This window comes from Chelonoidis abingdonii, chromosome 7 (assembly GCF_003597395.2).
Source record: "Chelonoidis abingdonii isolate Lonesome George chromosome 7, CheloAbing_2.0, whole genome shotgun sequence".
Lineage (NCBI taxonomy): Eukaryota > Metazoa > Chordata > Testudines > Testudinidae > Chelonoidis > Chelonoidis abingdonii.
Genome location: NC_133775.1, coordinates 73,696,216 through 73,715,581, shown reverse-complemented (window position 1 = coordinate 73,715,581; position 19,366 = coordinate 73,696,216). Strand labels below are relative to the sequence as shown.

Here is a 19,366-nt window from a genome sequence, read left to right as displayed (position 1 = left end):
TCTACGGGATGGTTCCCTAAAGAATGGCAGCCATAACAAGCCCACAGACTGCCAGAGGTTAGCTCACCCTTCTCCATAAAGGTACTGTCCCTCCAGCACAGCAAGCTGCTCACATGGCTGCTCAGGTAAGGAACAGAGATAGGTCTCAACTGAGTAGAAGGGAAGGGGATAAATCCTGGACAAGAGGTGAGTGTACCTCAGTAGATTTTCTCCCTCTTCAGTGCCCCCACCCTTTGTGGGAGGATGAGGTGCTACCTCCCAGCTTAGCATCTCTTTTAGAACAGACTCTCAGAGCACTTTGTCAGACATGCTTTTATATGCGATTAATAAGTTACAATTACAGATATACAGCTTCTCCAGTAAACCCATTCAGGCAAGGGCTTCAGCATATGCAGCTTCAGTTCTTTGTCTTCATGTTTTGCTGTGAACAACGTTCTCCAGGGCCTTGGCCACTTGATCCACATTGAGATCATTCAGTGGCACGCAACTCTCTCTGCCAAACTCTAGGGTAGGAAGGAGAGAGAGAATTAGATGAAGAGGCCACCTTGTCCCCTTCCCCCAGGAGAGGCAGTGCTGGATTTGTTCCCTAGTGCCTTGGCCAGTCTCATAAGTGTAGGTTCTTCTTCGAGTGCTTGCTCATATCGATTCCAATTAGGCGTGCGCGCGCTGCGTGCACGTTTGTCGGAAGATTTTTACCCTAGCAACACTCAGTGGGTCGGCTGAGTCACCCCCTGGAGTGGCGCCGTTATGGCTATGGATATATACCCCTGCCGACCCAATGGCCCCTCAGTTCCTTCTTACCGCTGTGACGGTCGTTGGAACTGTGGAGCACGGCTTTGCTGATCTCCACTTCCCTAGCTTACTCGTCATTCTTTACTGTTAATTGTGTTTATAGTTCGAGCTTTTACAGTTGTAGTTAGTGTATATAGTTGAGGGGGGATCGGGGATTAGCCCCTTTCCTCCACCCCGGTGCCGGGCTCATGCCCAGGTCACCAGGATTCAAACCGTGCTCGGCGTGCCAAAAGCCGATGCCAATATGGGATCCCCACAACTCCTGCCTCAAGTGCCTAGGGGAATCCCACCGTCCTGAAAAGTGCTGCATCTGTAAGTCATTTAAACCGAGGACGAAGAAGGAGCAGGGCTTTCGACTGAAACAGCTCCTCATGGAGGCGGCACTTAGCCTTGCAACATCGGTACTGAGTGCTCAACAGCCTGCATCTTTGAGGAGCGCTCCTTCGGCTCCGGACCGCTCCGGTACTGCGAAGGAGCCACGGCACCGACCCTCACCGGCACTGACATCTGCTCGGCACCGCTCCCTGTCCCCGCGGCCCAGGAAGCAACACAGCGCTCCGGCTGCTTCGGCACCACCCGCACCACAGAAAGAGGGCCCGTCAACGATGGATTGCCCGGCACCGTCATGTGTCGCGGCATCAGTGATTGCGGCACCACCGATTCCAGTCCCGCAAGGGCCGTTGAGTCCAGTGCCCGAAAGCTCCCCGGCTCACACTGTAGTTGAGCTTGCTCTCCCATCCACGCTGGAGACCTCCACGGCACGGGAGTTGATCGCGATGACGGAGACCGTGCTGCCTCAACCCCCGGCACCGCCAGTGTGGGTCATCCAATCTATTGGCAAGCCTGCCTTGCTGAGGCCGCCCTCTGTGGGAGTCGCCAAGAGGCATTGTTCAAGATCTCGGTCCCGCCGCCGATCCTGGTCCCAACGCCGATCCCGGTCCCGGCACTGCTCTCCATCGTGGTACCGGTTGCACTCGCAGCACCGCTCGGCCTCCCGTTCACCTGCCAGATACTCATGGTACCGATCTGACTCCCGGCACCGTTCATGGCACCGCGCATTTCGCAGCTGCTCCAGGCAAAGGGACTCAAGATCCCGGTCGATCTCCCAGCACCGCTTCGGTCGTAGGTCCCGATCTCCCTCGCGGTACCGTTACAGCTTCTGGTACTGCTCCCCGGTGCCGTTCTGGGAAAGACCAACCTGAGACATGGCTCCCTCCCAGGGTCTATCAGCACCGCCTTGGCCATCGAGACACACCTCGGTGTCATCACAGGCTGGTAGCATTTCCTATCCACAGGATTATGACTCGGATGTCCCCAGCCATGTTTCCTGAGAGCCAGAGCCACGAGCAAGGACCTCATCAGTGGTCTTTCTGGACACTGTGGGCATACCACCAAGCCCAAGGTGTTCCCTCAGTTGCACCACAGTCTGCCCCATCAGAACACTGGGCACCAGAGGCAACCGTACGGATGGGGCTTTGGTACCACCTGCAGACACCCAGGTCCCACCTGAGTCTGACGCCGCTCCTCAAGAACAGGAGCCCTCACAGGACCCTCTTGTCCCTGGCCTCTTCTCTTCCTGCTCGTCAGACAAGTCTGTGGCAGGAACATCCTTCTCCGGGCCTCCCCCAATTGACCTAAGGGCACATAAAGACCTCTTGAGATGGGTGGCGCAGAATATGAATCTGCAGGTGGAGGAGGTCCCTGAAATAGAGGACCCTGTAGTAGGCATCCTATCTGCAGACGCACCTACTAGAGTGGCCCTGCCGTTTATCTGCACTATTCAAGCAAACGTGGACACCATTTGGCAATCCCCAGCCTCGATACCCCCCCACAGCCAGGGGATAGAGAGAAAATACATGGTACCCTCCAAGGGGTACGAGTATCTCTACATACATCCACCTCCTTGCTCCCTAGTAGTTCAATCGATAAACAAGAGGGAGCGTCATGGCCAGCAAGCTCCTGCTCCCAAGTCCAAGGAGGCTAGGCGCATGGACCTCCTAGGCCGCAAAATATATTCGGCTGGGGGCCTTCAGCTTAGGGTGGCAAACCAGCAAGCCCTCCTAAGTAGGTATAACTGTAACACGTGGACGTCCTTGGGGAAGTTTACGGAGCTTCTCCCAGAGTCCCACCAGGAATTTGCGGCCCAGCTTGAGGAGATAAGAAGGTTGTGACAACCTCCCTCCAAGGTTCTCTGGATGCAGCAGACTCTGCGGCCAGGACTCTGGCATCAGGAGTGACGATGGGGCGTATCTCCTGGCTCCAGGTATCAGGCCTTCCTCCTGAATTACAACAAACTATTCAAGTATCAGAGGGTAGCTGTGTTAGTCTGGATCTTGCAGTAGACAAACCCAGGAAAAAACCAACAGGACTCCACTGGCCATTCAATACAGCCCCCAAGCTAAAACCCCTCCACGCATCTCAGGATCTACCAACCCATCCTGGACAATTGTCCCACGCTTTCCAACGTCTGGGTGGCAGGCCAATCCTTGCCCACAGGGAACAACCTGCCAACCTGGAAACGTGATTCTCACCAGCAGCCGCCGCCGTACCATAGTAACTCTAGTCAGGAAACCAAATCCATGCAACAAACCGTCGATGACAACTCTGCCCACCATATCTACACCAGCACACCATTTTAAAACCAACAGGAAGCAACCAGTCAGGCCTTTAAACCATCACCGGTCAGTTCACGCTGCCATCCACCAATGTAATATACGCCATCTATGCCACAATGCCCTTGGCTATGCTAGACACTCGCCAAACTGGGACAGTCTCTACGGGAAAAGAGGATAAATGGGACACAAATCAGATATCAGGAATTGCAATAACAAAAAACCTGTAGAGGACACAACCTCACGCCCCATACAACTTCGCCTGAAGTGGCCATCTCGGCAGCAAAAAACTTCAGGGACCAGACTTCAAGAGAAAAACTGCTGAGGCTCATGTCATCTGCAAATGGACACCACAGCTCAGGACTAAACAAAGACTGTGAATGGCTTGCCAATTACAGAACCAGTTTCTCCTCCCTTGGTTTTCACACCTCTACTGCTAGAACAGGGCCTCATCCTCCCTGATTGAACTAACCTCGTTATCTCTAGCTTGCTTGCTAGCATATATATCCCTGCCCCTGGAAATTTCCACTACCTGCGTCTGACGAAGTGGGTATTCACCCACAAAAGCTCACGCTCCAAAACGTCTGTTAGTCTACAAGGTGCCACAGGATTCTCTGCTGCTTTTAACAAACTATTCAGGACTTGTCTGAGAAGAGCCCATGGCCTTCAAAGGGCAAGACTGATCGCAGATTACAAAGTCTGAAGGACAATCGTGTAATAATGCGCTCACTGGCGATGCACACACCAGTGACCCAACACAGGACCTTGCGGCCCCAGCCTCACCGTACCTACTCCCTGCCTAGGCCACGACAGGACTTCAGCAGAAGGCATGGCCGAGGGAATCGATGGAGGCAGTCTGGCCCCCCAAGGGGGCAAAATCAGGGCCCCCCAAACCACCAGCGAGGCCCAAACAGAACTTTTGATGGGACGCCCGAGGATGGCCCACCAGTTGTTTTCCTGGATCCTTCTCTTTCTCCTCCGTTTTACAACCGCCTCTCCCATTTCCTCCCTGCGTGCTCTCACCTAACTTCAGATGGTTGGGTCCTGCTCACGGTGGAGTTGGGATACCACCTTCAGTTTGTTTCAACCCCACCCTCCCTCCTCGTCCCTCTTCAGGGACCCCTCTCACGAGCAATTTCTCTTACAAGAGGTCCAGTTGCTCCTAACTATTGGAGCCATAGAGGAGGTACCAAAAGACCTGAAGGGCAAGGGGTTTTATTCCCGATACGTCCTAATTCCCAAGGCAAAGGGAGGTCTACGACCGATCCCAGACCTGCGAGGATTCAACAAATTCATGATAAAGTTGAAGTTCCACACGGTATCCCTGGGGCCATTATCCCGTCTTTGGATCCCAGAGACTGGTATGCCACCCTCGATATGAAGGACGCGTATTTCCACATCGCAATTTACCCACCACACAGATGATACCTCCGTTTTGTGGTCAACCATCAACATTTTCAGTTCACGGTCCTTCCATTTGGTCTTTCTATGGCTCTGCGAGTATTCACAAAATGCAAGGCCGTAGTCACCGCCTCCCTCCGGTGTCATCGGGTGCACGTTTACCCGTTATCTTGATGATTAGCTCATTCGAGGGATCTCCGAGTCACAAGTGAGACATCACCTGTACATCGTCAAAGACCTCTTCAGGAGCCTAGGCCTGATGATCAACATAGAGAAGTCTACTCTGATACCCACGCAGAGAATAGACTTCATTGGGGCGACTGGTGAAGTATTGGAATGGGTTACCTAGGGAGGTGGTAGAATCTCCATCTTTAGAGCTATTTAAGGTCCGGCTAGACCGCACCCTGGCTGGGATTATTTAGGGAAAGTGGTCCTGCCTTTAGCAGGGGGTTGGACTAGATGACCTCATGAGGTCCCTTCCAACCTTTTGATTCTATGATTCTATGATTCTGGACTCCACTTTGGCCAGAGCCTGCCTGCTGCAGCCTCATTTTCAGGCAATGGCTACAATTATTCAAGGTCTCCAAACCTTCCTGACAACATCGGCTAGCACTTGTCTCAGCCTACTCGGTCGCATGGCCACCTGCACCTTCGTGACCAAACATGCCAGGCTATGCCTCCATCCATTTCAAACATGGCTTGCTTCAATATACCGGCCGGGCCGGGACAGCCTGGACTCGATACTCACTGTTCCCCCGAATGTTTTAGGCTCTCTAACCTGGTGGCTGACTCCCACCCTAGTTTGTGCAAGGATACCATTCCACCCACCGCAACCTTCGATGGCCCTAACCACGGACGCGTCATCTCTGGGTTGGGGTGCCCACCTCGAGGGCCTCCGCACTCAAGGCCTCTGGTCAGCTTAAGAACTAACCTTATACATCAATGTGCGGGAGCTGAGGGCAGTTCGTCTAGTGTGCCAGGGTTTCGAGAGCATCTCCAAGGCCGTTGTGTATCAGTGTTCACGGACAACACAACGGCCATGTTTTACATAAACAAGCAGGGCGGAGCACGCTTCTCCCTCCTTTGTCAGGAAGCCATTCAGCTCTAGGACTTTTGCATAGCCCACTCGATAAATCTGGTAGCATCCTTTCTCCCAGGAGTTCAGAACGCTCTGGCGGATCACCTCAGCAGATCCTTCCTGTCTCACGAGTGGTTGATTCGTCCAGACATCATCCATTCTGTTTTCCAGAAGTGGGGTTTTACCCACGTAGACCACGAGAACAGGAAATGCCATGTGTTCTGCTCCTTCCAGGGGCGCTCCCCGGGCTCCCTCTCAGACGCATTCCTGATACTGTGGACAAACAGTCTACGCCTTTCCACCGTTCCCGCTGGTTCACAGGGTTCTCCTCAAGCTCCGCAGGGACAGTGCCCACCTGATCATAATCGCTCCAGTGTGGCCGAGGCAGCACTGGTACACCGTGTTGTTCGACCTCTCAGTGGCAGACCCAATTCCCCTACTACTCTGGCTGGATCTCATAACTCAGGACTTTGGCAGACGTCACCATCCCGACCTACTGTCTCTTCACCGTACAGCATGGTTGCTGCGTGGTTAAGCCAGTCCGAGTTACATTGCTCTGTCTCGGTCCAACAGGTACTCTTGGGCAGTAGGAAGCCTTCCACTAGGTTGACATATCTGGCCAAGTGGAAGCATTTCTCCTACTGGTGCGCTCAATGTAACACTGTCCCCACGCAGGTACCAGTTCCTACTGTCCTGGAGTACCTCTGGTCCCTGAAGGAACACGGCCTAGCGGTCTCTTCCATAAAAGTGCATCTGGCAGCCATCTCCACCTTCCACCCAGGGGAGAACGGGCGATCAGTCTTCTCTCACCCCATGGTTTCGAGGTTCCTCAAGGGGTTGGAACGTTTGTACCCGCAGGTTAGACGCCCTACCCGTACCTGGGACCTCAGTCTGGTTCTAGCCAAGCTTATGGGTGCTTCTTTCGAACTGCTAGTCACCTGCTCGCTGGTGTACCTCTCCTGGAAGACAGCCTTTCTCGTTGCTGTTACTTTGGCAAGGCGAGTATTCGAGCTTCGGGCGCTGATAGCAGACCCCCCGTATACGGTGTTTCATAAGGACAAGGTACAGCTGCGACCACACCCAGCCTTCCTCCCTAAGATGGTGTTTGTCTTTCATGTCAATCAAGACACTTCCTTCCAGTCTTCTTCCCGAAGCCTCACTCGTTGCGCTGGGAACAACAGCTGCACTCCCTAGACGTCCACGGGGCTCTCGCCTTTTATATTGAAAGAACAAAACCCTTTCGAAAGTCGCCTCAGCTCTTTGTAGCGGTGGCAGACTGGATGAAGGGCCTGCCGGTTTCCTCCTAGCGAATTTCATCTTGGGTGACGTCTTGCATCCGTGCCTGCTATGATTTGGCTTGCGTTCCAGCTAGCCACCCCACTGCCCATTCTACTCGGGCTCAAGCTTCATCTGCCGCCTTCCTGGCCCATGTTCCCATCCAGGAGATATGTCAGGCAGCTACTTGGTCATCGATTCACACCTTTGCGTCACATTGTGCATTGGTGCCACAGTCCAGAGATGACGCAGCATTTGGCTCAGCAGTTTTACATTCTGCAACANCGTCAGATTGTCCTGGTTCCTCAACATCTGGCGCGGACCTTGTTAATCCGGGCGACGTCCGAGCCGGCATGACTCTCCTAGTTCGTGTCACTCTCATATTTGAGGTAGGCAGCTGAAGCGTTAGGGGGTCTTTTGCCCAAGGACCCCTACTGGAAAGTTGGGTACCAACCGGGATTTGAACCCATATATATATATATATAAAAGTATTTAAATGAGTAAAATGTGCTGCACACTCACAATAGACAGACATCTCCCTGAGTAGCTAAACTGGCAAAGTGGTCTGTTGCTTTAAATGCACAGAGTTGTTACTCAGACACAAACATGCTTGACTGCAGGCTGAATGCTTGCAACAGAAAATTCTTGCCTTGGGCTCATGCTGTGGGCAGGAACCTGAACTCTGAAACCCAGCGAAGTGGGGAGAATCTCCAAGCCCAGTCTCCAGCCTGAGTAAGAACTTCTTTGCTGCTATTTTTAGCCCTGTGGTGCAAACTTATCAAATGAGCCAGGCTTTGAGACTAGCTGCCACAGGATTTTGGGTTTTGCTGTGTAGCTGTCCCCTTTGTAGCTATATTATACGTGCTACACTATAGTTGCAAAAAGCTAGCAAGGCTCACAACTACAGCTCTTGAACCAAAGTGGAAATCTCATGGCGCAAACCAACTATATCACTTGCAAGCTTAAACTGCCCCACTGAGGATTAGCCATGAACTCTGGTTGGAGTTCTTTAAAATAAATAAATAAATTAGTGGTGGAATCAGAAGCATAAAGAAGGACAGTTAATTACACAAACTTAATCTCTTACTAAACCATGAGAATGGGGGGATTCTGAAGACTACCACAGGAAACGCTGCTTTTCTGATTTGCGACATTTAGTTAGCATGTAGAACTCTGTTATGGTGGAGGCTCCTTGAGAACCGAGGAGGAAAGCTGCAGTGCCAAATGGCAGTCAGTGCCGTAACCAATCTTTTCAAAAAGCTTTTCCCCAAGCCTTAGTCAGGACTCTGAGATGAACAGGCTGCAGCTAAAAATGAAAACGCAAGTCTGCTCTGCCTTCAATTCAAGTGTCCCTCACAGCTTGGGGTAGAAGGCTGTCTCTTCCTTGCTTCTGGGGGCTTGCCAATGAGACAATTTGCATAGCCATTCGCGGGGGTGGAGCTGACTTACAAGGAAAGTGGGTTAAACATGCAGAGTTCAGATGGGCAAAAACTAGAAAGGAGGGAAAAACTCTGCAAATATTTTGAAGAGTGAGCACCAAGGAGAAAGAGGAGGGTTATAACTAAGAAACAGAAAGGGGAACACTTAAGTTGAATCTGGGAAAGGCTCTTTACAGAGAGGTTATGGGATAATCTAAGGGAAAGGATGGAAGTCCCATGCTATAGAACACTCGAGTTGGGTATCTGACCCATCTTAAAATCAGTAGTCAAATATTTTAGAGCCCTAATTTGTTAGTCATACTCTTTTGTTACTGTTCTATGGTCTGCAGTAGGCTTTGCCTTAGCCACTTATGCCTAACACTTATGTACTTAACTGAGTTATTTTAACTCAGATAAATGCAAAACACAATGAAATTACATTTAAAAAATGAAGGAATGGCTCCATCATGCAGTCACAATAGTCGGCTGTCACCTACATCAGGTATTCCTGTTGGAATATTTGACCATGGTCAAATAATAGGGAGTCAATTGACCAGCTTGTCAAAAAAGATGGTCACTCACCTTTGTAACTGTTGTTCTTCGAGATGTGTTGCTCATATCCATTCCAAACCCGCCCTCCTTCCCCTCTGTCGGAGTAGCCGGCAAGAAGGGACTGAGGGGCCATTGGGTCGGCAGGGGTATATATCCGGTGCCATGGCGACACCACTCCAGGGGGCGACCCAGCCGACCCACCAAGTGTTGCTAGGGTAAAAATCTTCCGACAAACGTGCATGTGGCATGCGCACACCTAATTGGAATGGATATGAGCAACACATCTCGAAGAACAACAGTTACAAAGGTGAGTGACCATCTTTTTTGACAAGCTGGTCAATTGACTCCCTATTATTTGACCATGGTCAAATATTCCAACAGGAATACCTGATGTAGGTGACAGCCGACTATTGTGACTGCATGATGGAGCCATTCCTTCATTTTTTAAATGTAATTTCATTGTGTTTTGCATTTATCTGAGTTAAAATAACTCAGTTAAGTACATAAGTGTTAGGCATAAGTGGCTAAGGCAAAGCCTACTGCAGACCATAGAACAGTAACAAAAGAGTATGACTAACAAATTAGGGCTCTAAAATATTTGACTACTGATTTTAAGATGGGTCAGATACCCAACTCGAGTGTTCTATAGCATGGGACTTCCATCCTTTCCCTTAGATTATCCCATAACCTCTCTGTAAAGAGCCTTTCCCAGATTCAACTTAAGTGTTCCCCTTTCTGTTTCTTAGTTATAACCCTCCTCTTTCTCCTTGGTGCTCACTCTTCAAAATATTTGCAGAGTTTTTCCCTCCTTTCTAGTTTTTGCCCATCTGAACTCTGCATGTTTAACCCACTTTCCTTGTAAGTCAGCTCCACCCCCGCGAATGGCTATGCAAATTGTCTCATTGGCAAGCCCCCAGAAGCAAGGAAGAGACAGCCTTCTACCCCAAGCTGTGAGGGACACTTGAATTGAAGGCAGAGCAGACTTGCGTTTTCATTTTTAGCTGCAGCCTGTTCATCTCAGAGTCCTGACTAAGGCTTGGGGAAAAGCTTTTTGAAAAGATTGGTTACGGCACTGACTGCCATTTGGCACTGCAGCTTTCCTCCTCGGTTCTCAAGGAGCCTCCACCATAACAGAGTTCTACATGCTAACTAAATGTCGCAAATCAGAAAAGCAGCGTTTCCTGTGGTAGTCTTCAGAATCCCCCCATTCTCATGGTTTAGTAAGAGATTAAGTTTGTGTAATTAACTGTCCTTCTTTATGCTTCTGATTCCACCACTAATTTATTTATTTATTTTAAAGAACTCCAACCAGAGTTCATGGCTAATCCTCAGTGGGGCAGTTTAAGCTTGCAAGTGATATAGTTGGTTTGCGCCATGAGATTTCCACTTTGGTTCAAGAGCTGTAGTTGTGAGCCTTGCTAGCTTTTTGCAACTATAGTGTAGCACGTATAATATAGCTACAAAGGGGACAGCTACACAGCAAAACCCAAAATCCTGTGGCAGCTAGTCTCAAAGCCTGGCTCATTTGATAAGTTTGCACCACAGGGCTAAAAATAGCAGCAAAGAAGTTCTTACTCAGGCTGGAGACTGGGCTTGGAGATTCTCCCCACTTCGCTGGGTTTCAGAGTTCAGGTTCCTGCCCACAGCATGAGCCCAAGGCAAGAATTTTCTGTTGCAAGCATTCAGCCTGCAGTCAAGCATGTTTGTGTCTGAGTAACAACTCTGTGCATTTAAAGCAACAGACCACTTTGCCAGTTTAGCTACTCAGGGAGATGTCTGTCTATTGTGAGTGTGCAGCACATTTTACTCATTTAAATACTTTTATATATATATATATATGGGTTCAAATCCCGGTTGGTACCCAACTTTCCAGTAGGGGTCCTTGGGCAAAAGACCCCCTAACGCTTCAGCTGCCTACCTCAAATATGAGAGTGACACGAACTAGGAGAGTCATGCCGGCTCGGACGTCGCCCGGATTAACAAGGTCCGCGCCAGATGTTGAGGAACCAGGACAATCTGACGATAAGTGGGCTACTGGAACAAACCATTCATGGACGAGACAAAGTAACCTGGAATTGATGGAATGCTACTACAACAGTAGACCTAATGAGAGGGATATATGAAACGTATGAGGGACTGGTGGATGGAAAATACCTACATCCACACTTACTGAGAAACAGCTAGTTACCCAACGCTTCAACATAGTAAGAGGAAGCTGCTCTCACAGCTTGAGATAGACAACTCCAACTATTACATCCCAGACTCAAGAAGACTTGGAAGAACAAGTGGATGTGCGGCCCACACCCTGAAGCTGAAACTTCACTGTCACCCCCTCCATTGCAGAGCACAGCAGCTGATATGAGGCATAAGATCATGGAGAAACTAGCTACAGTCAATCCTCGAGACGTATTACCAAGGCTCAGTGGAGAAGTACCATCAGATAGTATGTTAGAAGATGCCAATAGAGCCCTCATCTACAATCCCTACTACCACACATAACTCAAACCAATGAACTGGTATACGCTACAGCCTCTGTAATCCTGGAGATGCTTGGCTACACGATCAAAAGAAGAACAACAGTATGTACCCACCCTGGAAAATGAGGTTGGAGAGGATAAGATCAAGGCGACTCGAGAGAAGTTAGTCAGCTGGTGAACTACAGAAGGGTGTAGAGATTAAGGATAAGACTTGGCTACTGAAAAAATACAAAGGGCCTGACTCCATCTGAAGCCCTAGAGACTGCTAAACAAAGGCTCACAGCACTGGCTACCAGGCTAAGAGATACACTAGAGAAGCAGAGGCCAAAAAGTAAATGCCCTGTTCTCCAAGGAACCATCAAGGTGTACTCCCAACTGCAGTGCAACAACACACAATAACAGCAGAGCCACCAGCAGCAGAAACTGAACAGTACTGGAAGAACTATGGAGAAAGAGAGACTTCATAACACCAGTGCAAAGTGGCTGCAGGACCTGAGAACAGAGCACAGCAATCTCCCAGAACAGAAACCAGTCACCAATCACAGTAGAAGACATCCAGCAGCGGGTCAAAAACATGAAAGGCTGGACAGCACCTGGACCAGACATGATCCACACCTACTGGCTAAAGAAACTAACAGCAGTGCATGAACGCCTAGCAGCACAGATGAACCAGCTGCTAGCAGCAGGCTCCCACCCAAACTGGCTAACACAAGGAAGGACAGTATCTGATCATGAAAGACCCCTGCAAGGGGACAGAACCGTCCAACTACCGGCCAATAACCTGCCTCCCCACAACATGGAAAGTCCTATCAGGCATCATAGCTGCCAAGCTACAGGACCACATGGGCCAGTACATGAGCACAGCTCAGAAGGGCATTGGGAACAACACCAGGGCTCAAAACACCAGTTGCTCATAGATAGAGCAGTCGCCCAAGACTCAAGGTCTAGACAGACCAATCTGAGCACAGCCTGGATTGACTACAGGAAAGCCTATGACTCAATGCCGCACACACGTGGATCTGTGAATGTCTGGCGCTATACAAAGTCAACAGGACACTAAGACCTCCTCAAGAAACTCAATGGGACTATGGAAGACAACACTAGAAGTCAACTAAAGGCAGCTTGCACAAGTGCCATCAAGTGCGGCATATACCAAGTGATGCACTGTCCCCCGCTGCTGTTCTGCATAGGCTTAAACCCCTCAGCCAGATAATCACAAGGACTGGATACGGGTACAGGTTCAGGAGTGGAACTACCATCAGCCACCTCCTCTACATGGATGACATCAAGCTGTATGCTAAGAATGAACGAGACATCGACTCGCTAATCCACCTGACGCGGATCTACAGTGAGGATATCGGGATGTCATTCGGACTGGAAAAGTGTGGGCCGGATGGTAGTGAAGAGAGGGAAGGTAGTCAAGACTGATGGGTGGAACTACCAGCGGGCACATAGCAGGACATACAGACCAGCTACAAGTACCTTGGCATCCCGCAGTCACATGGAAACCACGATGAGGATAGCAAGGAAAGACAGCAACATCCAAAGTATCACCAAAGATAAGACAGGTCCTGAAGAGCCAGCTCAGTGGGAAGAACAAGATCCACGCCATCAACGATACGCCTGCCGTCATCAGATACCCTGCCGTATAGTGAGCTGGCCAAAGGAGGACATGGAGGCTGCCGATGTGAAAACCCGGAAGCTCCTCACAATGCACGGAGGTTTCCACCCCAAGTCCAACACCCAGAGACTGACTGTATACCAGCCGGAAAGAAGGCGGGCGGGGCTTGGTGAGCGTCAAAGCCACTGTCCTGGATGAAAACCCGGAACATCCAGGAGTACATCAGTAAGATGGCCCCAAAGATGAGCTGCTGAGAGAATGCCTGAGGCAGCAGCAGACATGGGAGGAAGACCAAGCAGAAGAAGTGCCATGGCAAACAAGACCGCTGCATGGGATGTACCATCGACAGATAGCTGAGGTGGGCTGACATTGGGAAATCCTACCAGTGGCTGGAAAGGGCTGGACTAAAAGACAGCACTGAGCACTGATCATAGCAGCACAGGAACAGGCACTGAGCACCAGATCCATTGAAGCAGGGGTCTACCACACTAGAGAGGACCCAAGGTGCAGACTGTGCAGAGAGGCTCAGAGACAGTCAAACACATAGTGGCAGGATGTAAGATGCAGGCAGGAACAGCATACACTGAACGGCACAACCAAGTGGCTGGCATTGTGTACAGGAACATCTGCACAGCGTATGGGCTAGACCCTCCCAAGACCAGATGGGAGATTCCACAGAAGGTTGTGGAGAATAAGCAGGGCTAAGATTCGTGGGACTTCCAGATCCAAGACGGACAGGCAGGTACTGGCCAATCAACCAGACATCGTGGTAATAGACAAGGAGCAGAAGACAGCGGTGGTGATAGATATAGCAGTGCCAAGTGACAGCAACATCAGGAAGAAGGAATATGAGAAGCTGGAGAAGTACCAGGCCTGAAAGAGGAACTAGAGAGGATGTGGAAAGTGAAGGCCAAAGTGGTCCAGTGGTGGTAGGAGCACTCGGGCTGTGACTCCTAAAAGCTGGGTGAGTGGCTCCAACAGATCCCAGAACAACATCAGAGCTCTCTGTCCAGAAGAGTTGCAGTGCTAGGAACAGCTAAGATACTGCGCAGGAACGAACCCTCAAACTCCCAGGCCTCTGGTAGAGGACCCGAGGTTGAGGAAGACACATACCACCCATAGGGGTGAGAGGGGAATTTTTTTTTTTTATATAAAGGAAAAATCTGTTCATTTCACAGGCTACCATTACATTTAAGGCTTCACGGAGACACTTCTGCATCAGACAGAGCATTCTAGTGTTAACAGGGTCACAATTTTATTTACTAATTTTTTTAAAACTTACTTTCTGATAGAGCCCTGTCCTGAATGCGTTTTAAAACATTCGTTTAAGAAGTGGAAAGTTTTTCCTGTTCGCTTAGTGTTTATAAGGGTCTGTCTAGCTAGGGATAATTACTATAGACTAGGGAAACAATGAAACCGATTACACAAACAAGTAAAACTGAAAAAAAAAAAAAATAGAAACCTAGCAAAATATCTCCAGCTTTGTTATAGGAATTTTAGATGGGGTAACAACAGTAGGTACAAGGTTTTTAGGTGGACTTGTAATTTTCAGATTGACTATCCTTTTAAAGATCCACATCACAAAGTTCACTTAGCCCCAGTGTGCAGATGCATAGACACATACACACACCATTCAGAATCCCTGTTTAAGCAATTGAACTGATAGGGAAGAGCACCGCTGCTGGTACCCTGATTTCTGAACCTCCTAACGAGTTAATGTATCAGACTCCCATTAGGCAGTTTTTAGCCTTTATTTTGTACAGTGCCTTTTTTTTTTTTTTTTTTTGCTCTTTCCCAACCAAGCAGGTCCTAGCCTCATCTCTCCACATATGGAAATGCCTCCTTGATGTGTAATTTGCACTGCTCTTTCCTGGCTTGTGAGCAGTTTATTGCTGAATTTCTAGTTTGATACAGTCCCCAGTGTTCTTGTCAAACTCGGAGCGAATGACATTGACTAGGGCTCCTTCCAAACTCACCGTATCGAGCCCAAAGCTTAGGCTGCACACCAGAGCACTCTCGAATCAGGATGGGGAAGTCCGGGTTTGCCTTCTTCAGAGTCACGTAGTGCTGTTCAATGAAGTCTCTGTCAAAAACAGAGCTCATTAAAGTTCTGTGTCATTTCCAAGTACTATTATGTCAAACTAAAGAAAATAAGTAGTTTTATCTACTGGGATCTCAGAAGTGTTATATGCACCTGGCCCTTCCAAAGCATCCACAGCCTCTGGAAGCAGGCAGTAGGGAGGACCACAGTCTATGGAAAGGTACAATAACGAACATCTTGTCTGTACACCAATTTCACCCGAGCTCTGCTCCCTGTGGACCTCACCAGGGCTACGTGAAGTGTAGGACAAGCATGACAGAGAAATAGGACATGTCGAAAAACTACAGTAATACCAGTGGTGTTCTTAAACGGAATCCCCATTCTACTTTATGCTTGAATCAAGTCACAAACAGCCCTTTGACCTCAGCCTGAGTGAACAGTCCCCTATCACAACAGTGCCTGGAGAACTCCCTCTGGCATATACAGTGGGACTCAAGCAGGAAGGTGTGGAAACAGCTCAGAGAAGCAATTTGTACATAGCTCCCTCTTGGAGGATGGAAGCTGTGAAAGGGGAGACTCAAAACAACACAGCCTTTCGCTGAGATTTAAACATTCACCGACATCAGTCCATGCAGTCCAGGAGCATCTTTTAATCACTGACCCATATTACTATCAGAGCACCTACAGGACACTGTGTCCACCCAGGGCACCTAGACAGGCCTCTCACCTACATTCACACCAAGCCCCATCTCCATGACATCACCCTCCCTGTCCTAAGTGAGCATGCCATTATTACCGCAGTTATTAGGAGTCTTGGAGGTTTATAGGCTTTAGGCACATTGACAACAGAAAAAAAAATCTAGTTACTCTCACTTAGCTGAGCTAGTGTCAGTCAGTCAATAAACAGCTCCCTAGACACAATCTCTATCCTAAGGATAAGCATAGAAAAATAGGCCTTACAATACATAAAGGAGTCAATAAATCTACGGAGTGTAAGCTCAACCTCCGGCCCCTGATCTATGCATGCATCACCCCCACAATTCATAGGGGTGCTGTCCAAATTGCACAGCCCAGAATCATTTTTCCAGTAAAATCCAATCAAGTGATGCTTTGGAGTAACAAGTAATCACTATCCATTTATTTGAGATATGATGTCCACTCTGGCTCACTCAGCCAGCCTTTGGGAAGGCTGAACAACTGTACCATTACAAGTCAAATGTAAAAACTCAACTTGTGTGTCATCCCCACAGTGACTATACTGCAACTCATCAGCAATGCCCTTGGAGGAGGAAATTGCCCTATAGCCAGGTTGTTCCATAACTGCCCGCTTTGGGGTACCTGCATCTCACTCTGGAATCTCCAGTACTAGCCACTGCGAGACCGTGGACTAGCCAGAACACGCACTTGGTTTGATATAGTTATATTTAGAGTCCTGTTTTTGATTATTGGCAGAGAGAAGTTGTTTACCACCAAGGGGAGTTTCTGTGCAATGCTGAAGCAGACTGAAGGTTGAGAGGAAACCTGTAGATTACAAGTACTGCCCAATCAGTCTCTGCCACCCTCACCATCTCAATTACCTTCCCTGTCAGGGTATTGTGTGGGGTGACCATACTTCCCGTTCTGGACAGGACAGTCCCTTTTTTAAGCCCTGTCCCATTTGTCCCAACTTTTCTGGCAAAAGTGGACATTTGTCCCGTTTGCTCTTGCCAGCTGATCAAGTTGGAAAGAGCAAAAGGGACAAACACACATTTTGTCAAAGTGGAGAGCTGAGGAGGGTGAGCAGAGATGCTAGGCCCACGGAGGGGGGTGAGGCAGGGCTTAGGTGAGAGGCAGACAGGGCTCAAGCAAGCAGTTCATGCCAGCCCCATGTGGGGAAGAGGGGCAGGGCTTGGGCCAACCCCATGCAGGGGAGGTAGAAGCCCTCGGGCTAGCCCCATAGAGTGGCCCATTTTCCCTTTGGGAAATATGGTCACCTAGGCAGAACCCAACTGCAGCTTATCAGGGACAATCAGGTCTCGGTTTTCAGGGTGGCTCCAGACATCTCACCGGACGTGCATCTGCCCATTGTCTCCCTGCTGCCATGTGCTCCCCTGTCTGTCTCGATCCGCCCGGTGTCTCCTGGTTTATGACTGTAAGATCTGTGGGGCAACGGCCCGTCTCTTTGAGGGGGCCATGCAGCACCGGGCACACTGGGGTCCTGCTCCCTGCCAGTGTAGTGTGAAAAACTGCTATCCGTCTTAATTTGCTACCAATAGCAGGTACTGCTATCTGACAAATCTGCTACTGGAACAGGGATAGCAAATTCTAACCAGTAGCATTTACTGATAAGTAAGGTTGTTCTTACTTTCTGACTTGTCCTAATTTGCTAAAACTTGACAGCGATGTGAGATGGAAGCATAAAGTCTTCAGCTTCCAAACGACCCTGCCTGGTGTACATATGTATTAGTTACCTCTTAATTGAAGGAGGTCATTTAAACTTCATTTATTTTGCAGCTTCATTTACTGTGCTAGCAAAACATAGCAAGTGCAATACTAGAAACACAGGTTTCAGAGGGGTAGCCGTGTTGTTGTTTTTGCTGATGCAGACTGAGGAGTCCTTGTGGCACCTTAGAGACTAGCAAATTTATTTGGGCATAAGCTTTCATGGGCTATAACCCACTTCATCAGATGCATGGACTTAAAAATACAGTAGGCAGATATATACAGCACATAAAAAAATGTGAGTTGCTTTACCAAGTGTGGGGTCTGTCCTAACGAGGCCAATTCAATCAGGGTCGATATGGCCTATTTCCTACAGTTGACAAGAAGGTATGAGTATCAGCAGAGGGAAAATTACTTTTTGTAGTTACCCAGCCACCCCAGTCTTTATTAGGACCTAAGTTGATGGTGGCAAGTTTGCAAATTAATTCCAACTCTGCAGTTTCTCACTGAAGTCTATTTTTGACTTTTTTTTTTTTGTTGGGGAATGGCCACTTTTAAGTCTGTTATTGAGTGTCCAGGGGGATTGAAACACAGATATCATTACTAAAACTACTAGCAAGTACTTACTTATACATATTTTCAATGAGTATTATAAAAATATAAATTAAATAGCTCAATGACCTGCATCTGCACAATAACAAAGGTAAATGATGAAGCACTAAGAGTAATTCAGGGAATTCCAGCAGCAGATAAGACAAATTTGTGAATTGCTATGAGACTTTATGCAATCAGATACACTGATAATGGATTCTTGTTTCTGAGGGGGTATATGTAAAATATTTCACTGAATCAAGTCTCCTGCAGCACCCCAATAGGTTACATCAGACCGAGAGGAGCTGCTGTGACTAGGTACTGGGATGCCTGTGTTTTTAAGACCCCAGCCCTGGGAAGCCCATGCTGAGATGTAGTGTCCTCTGGGAGGGGAAATGAAAAAGCCCCTCTGCCCCTCCTCCCCATTTTTGCAAATACTGTTGTAAAGTCCAGTAACTGTTACTCCCTCTGTCCCTGCTTCCCACCCCATTTTGCCCTTCAGCCCTTACCTTAACCCTGCCCCAACTGCTTGAACCCCCCGACCAGTCAATTTCCACCCCCTGCTCACCCCTCCTCCGATTTGCCCCCGCAGAACCTGGGGCCAAGTAAGGGCAGGGTGAAGGGCAATGGCCTCAGCAGACGTTACTAAGCACGCTCAGTTCGTGCACTCTAAGTAGCAAAGTAGGACAGAGCCCTTTTTCACACTACACCGACGCGAGGACGATGGTGACGGTAACTAGCAGATCCCCAGTGTCCCATCGGGAAGGAGGCGCCGCAGCCTGTCCAAGGATCTCGGCCCCCGCCCCCCCAGCGCTCCCGAGGTGCTCCGCACCTGGTGCCCTGGCTGCCCGGCGAGCGCTGACACAGGTGGATCCGAAGCTCCCTGAGGCTCTGGCCCAGGCCGCTCCCGATACTCCGCACAGCCGCGGCCGCCGCCATCTTCCCAGTGTACCGTCCCCTTCCCAGCCAATCCATCGCCGGCAGGAAGGGGAGGCCCGAAGCATGATACGGGGCTCAGCCAATCAAAACACACTTCAAACCTCATCAGCCAATCCGGAGGCGGCTGTGCGGGCAGACAGGGGGCGGG

The 19,366-nt window shown here is 49.3% G+C and overlaps 1 protein-coding gene across 1 annotated transcript; it reads right to left on the bottom strand.

The window, feature by feature from the left end:
- Positions 1-294: 294 nt before the first annotated feature.
- Positions 295-19,253, bottom strand: NDUFA2 (NADH:ubiquinone oxidoreductase subunit A2). The gene is made up of 3 exons (XM_032801735.1): positions 19,112-19,253; positions 15,203-15,309; positions 295-503 (listed from the first exon to the last, which is right to left on the bottom strand). The coding sequence occupies exons 1-3, from the start codon at positions 19,216-19,218 to the stop codon at positions 412-414; spliced, it is 306 nt and encodes a 101-aa protein (XP_032657626.1). The 5' UTR covers positions 19,219-19,253; the 3' UTR covers positions 295-411.
- Positions 19,254-19,366: the final 113 nt, after the last annotated feature.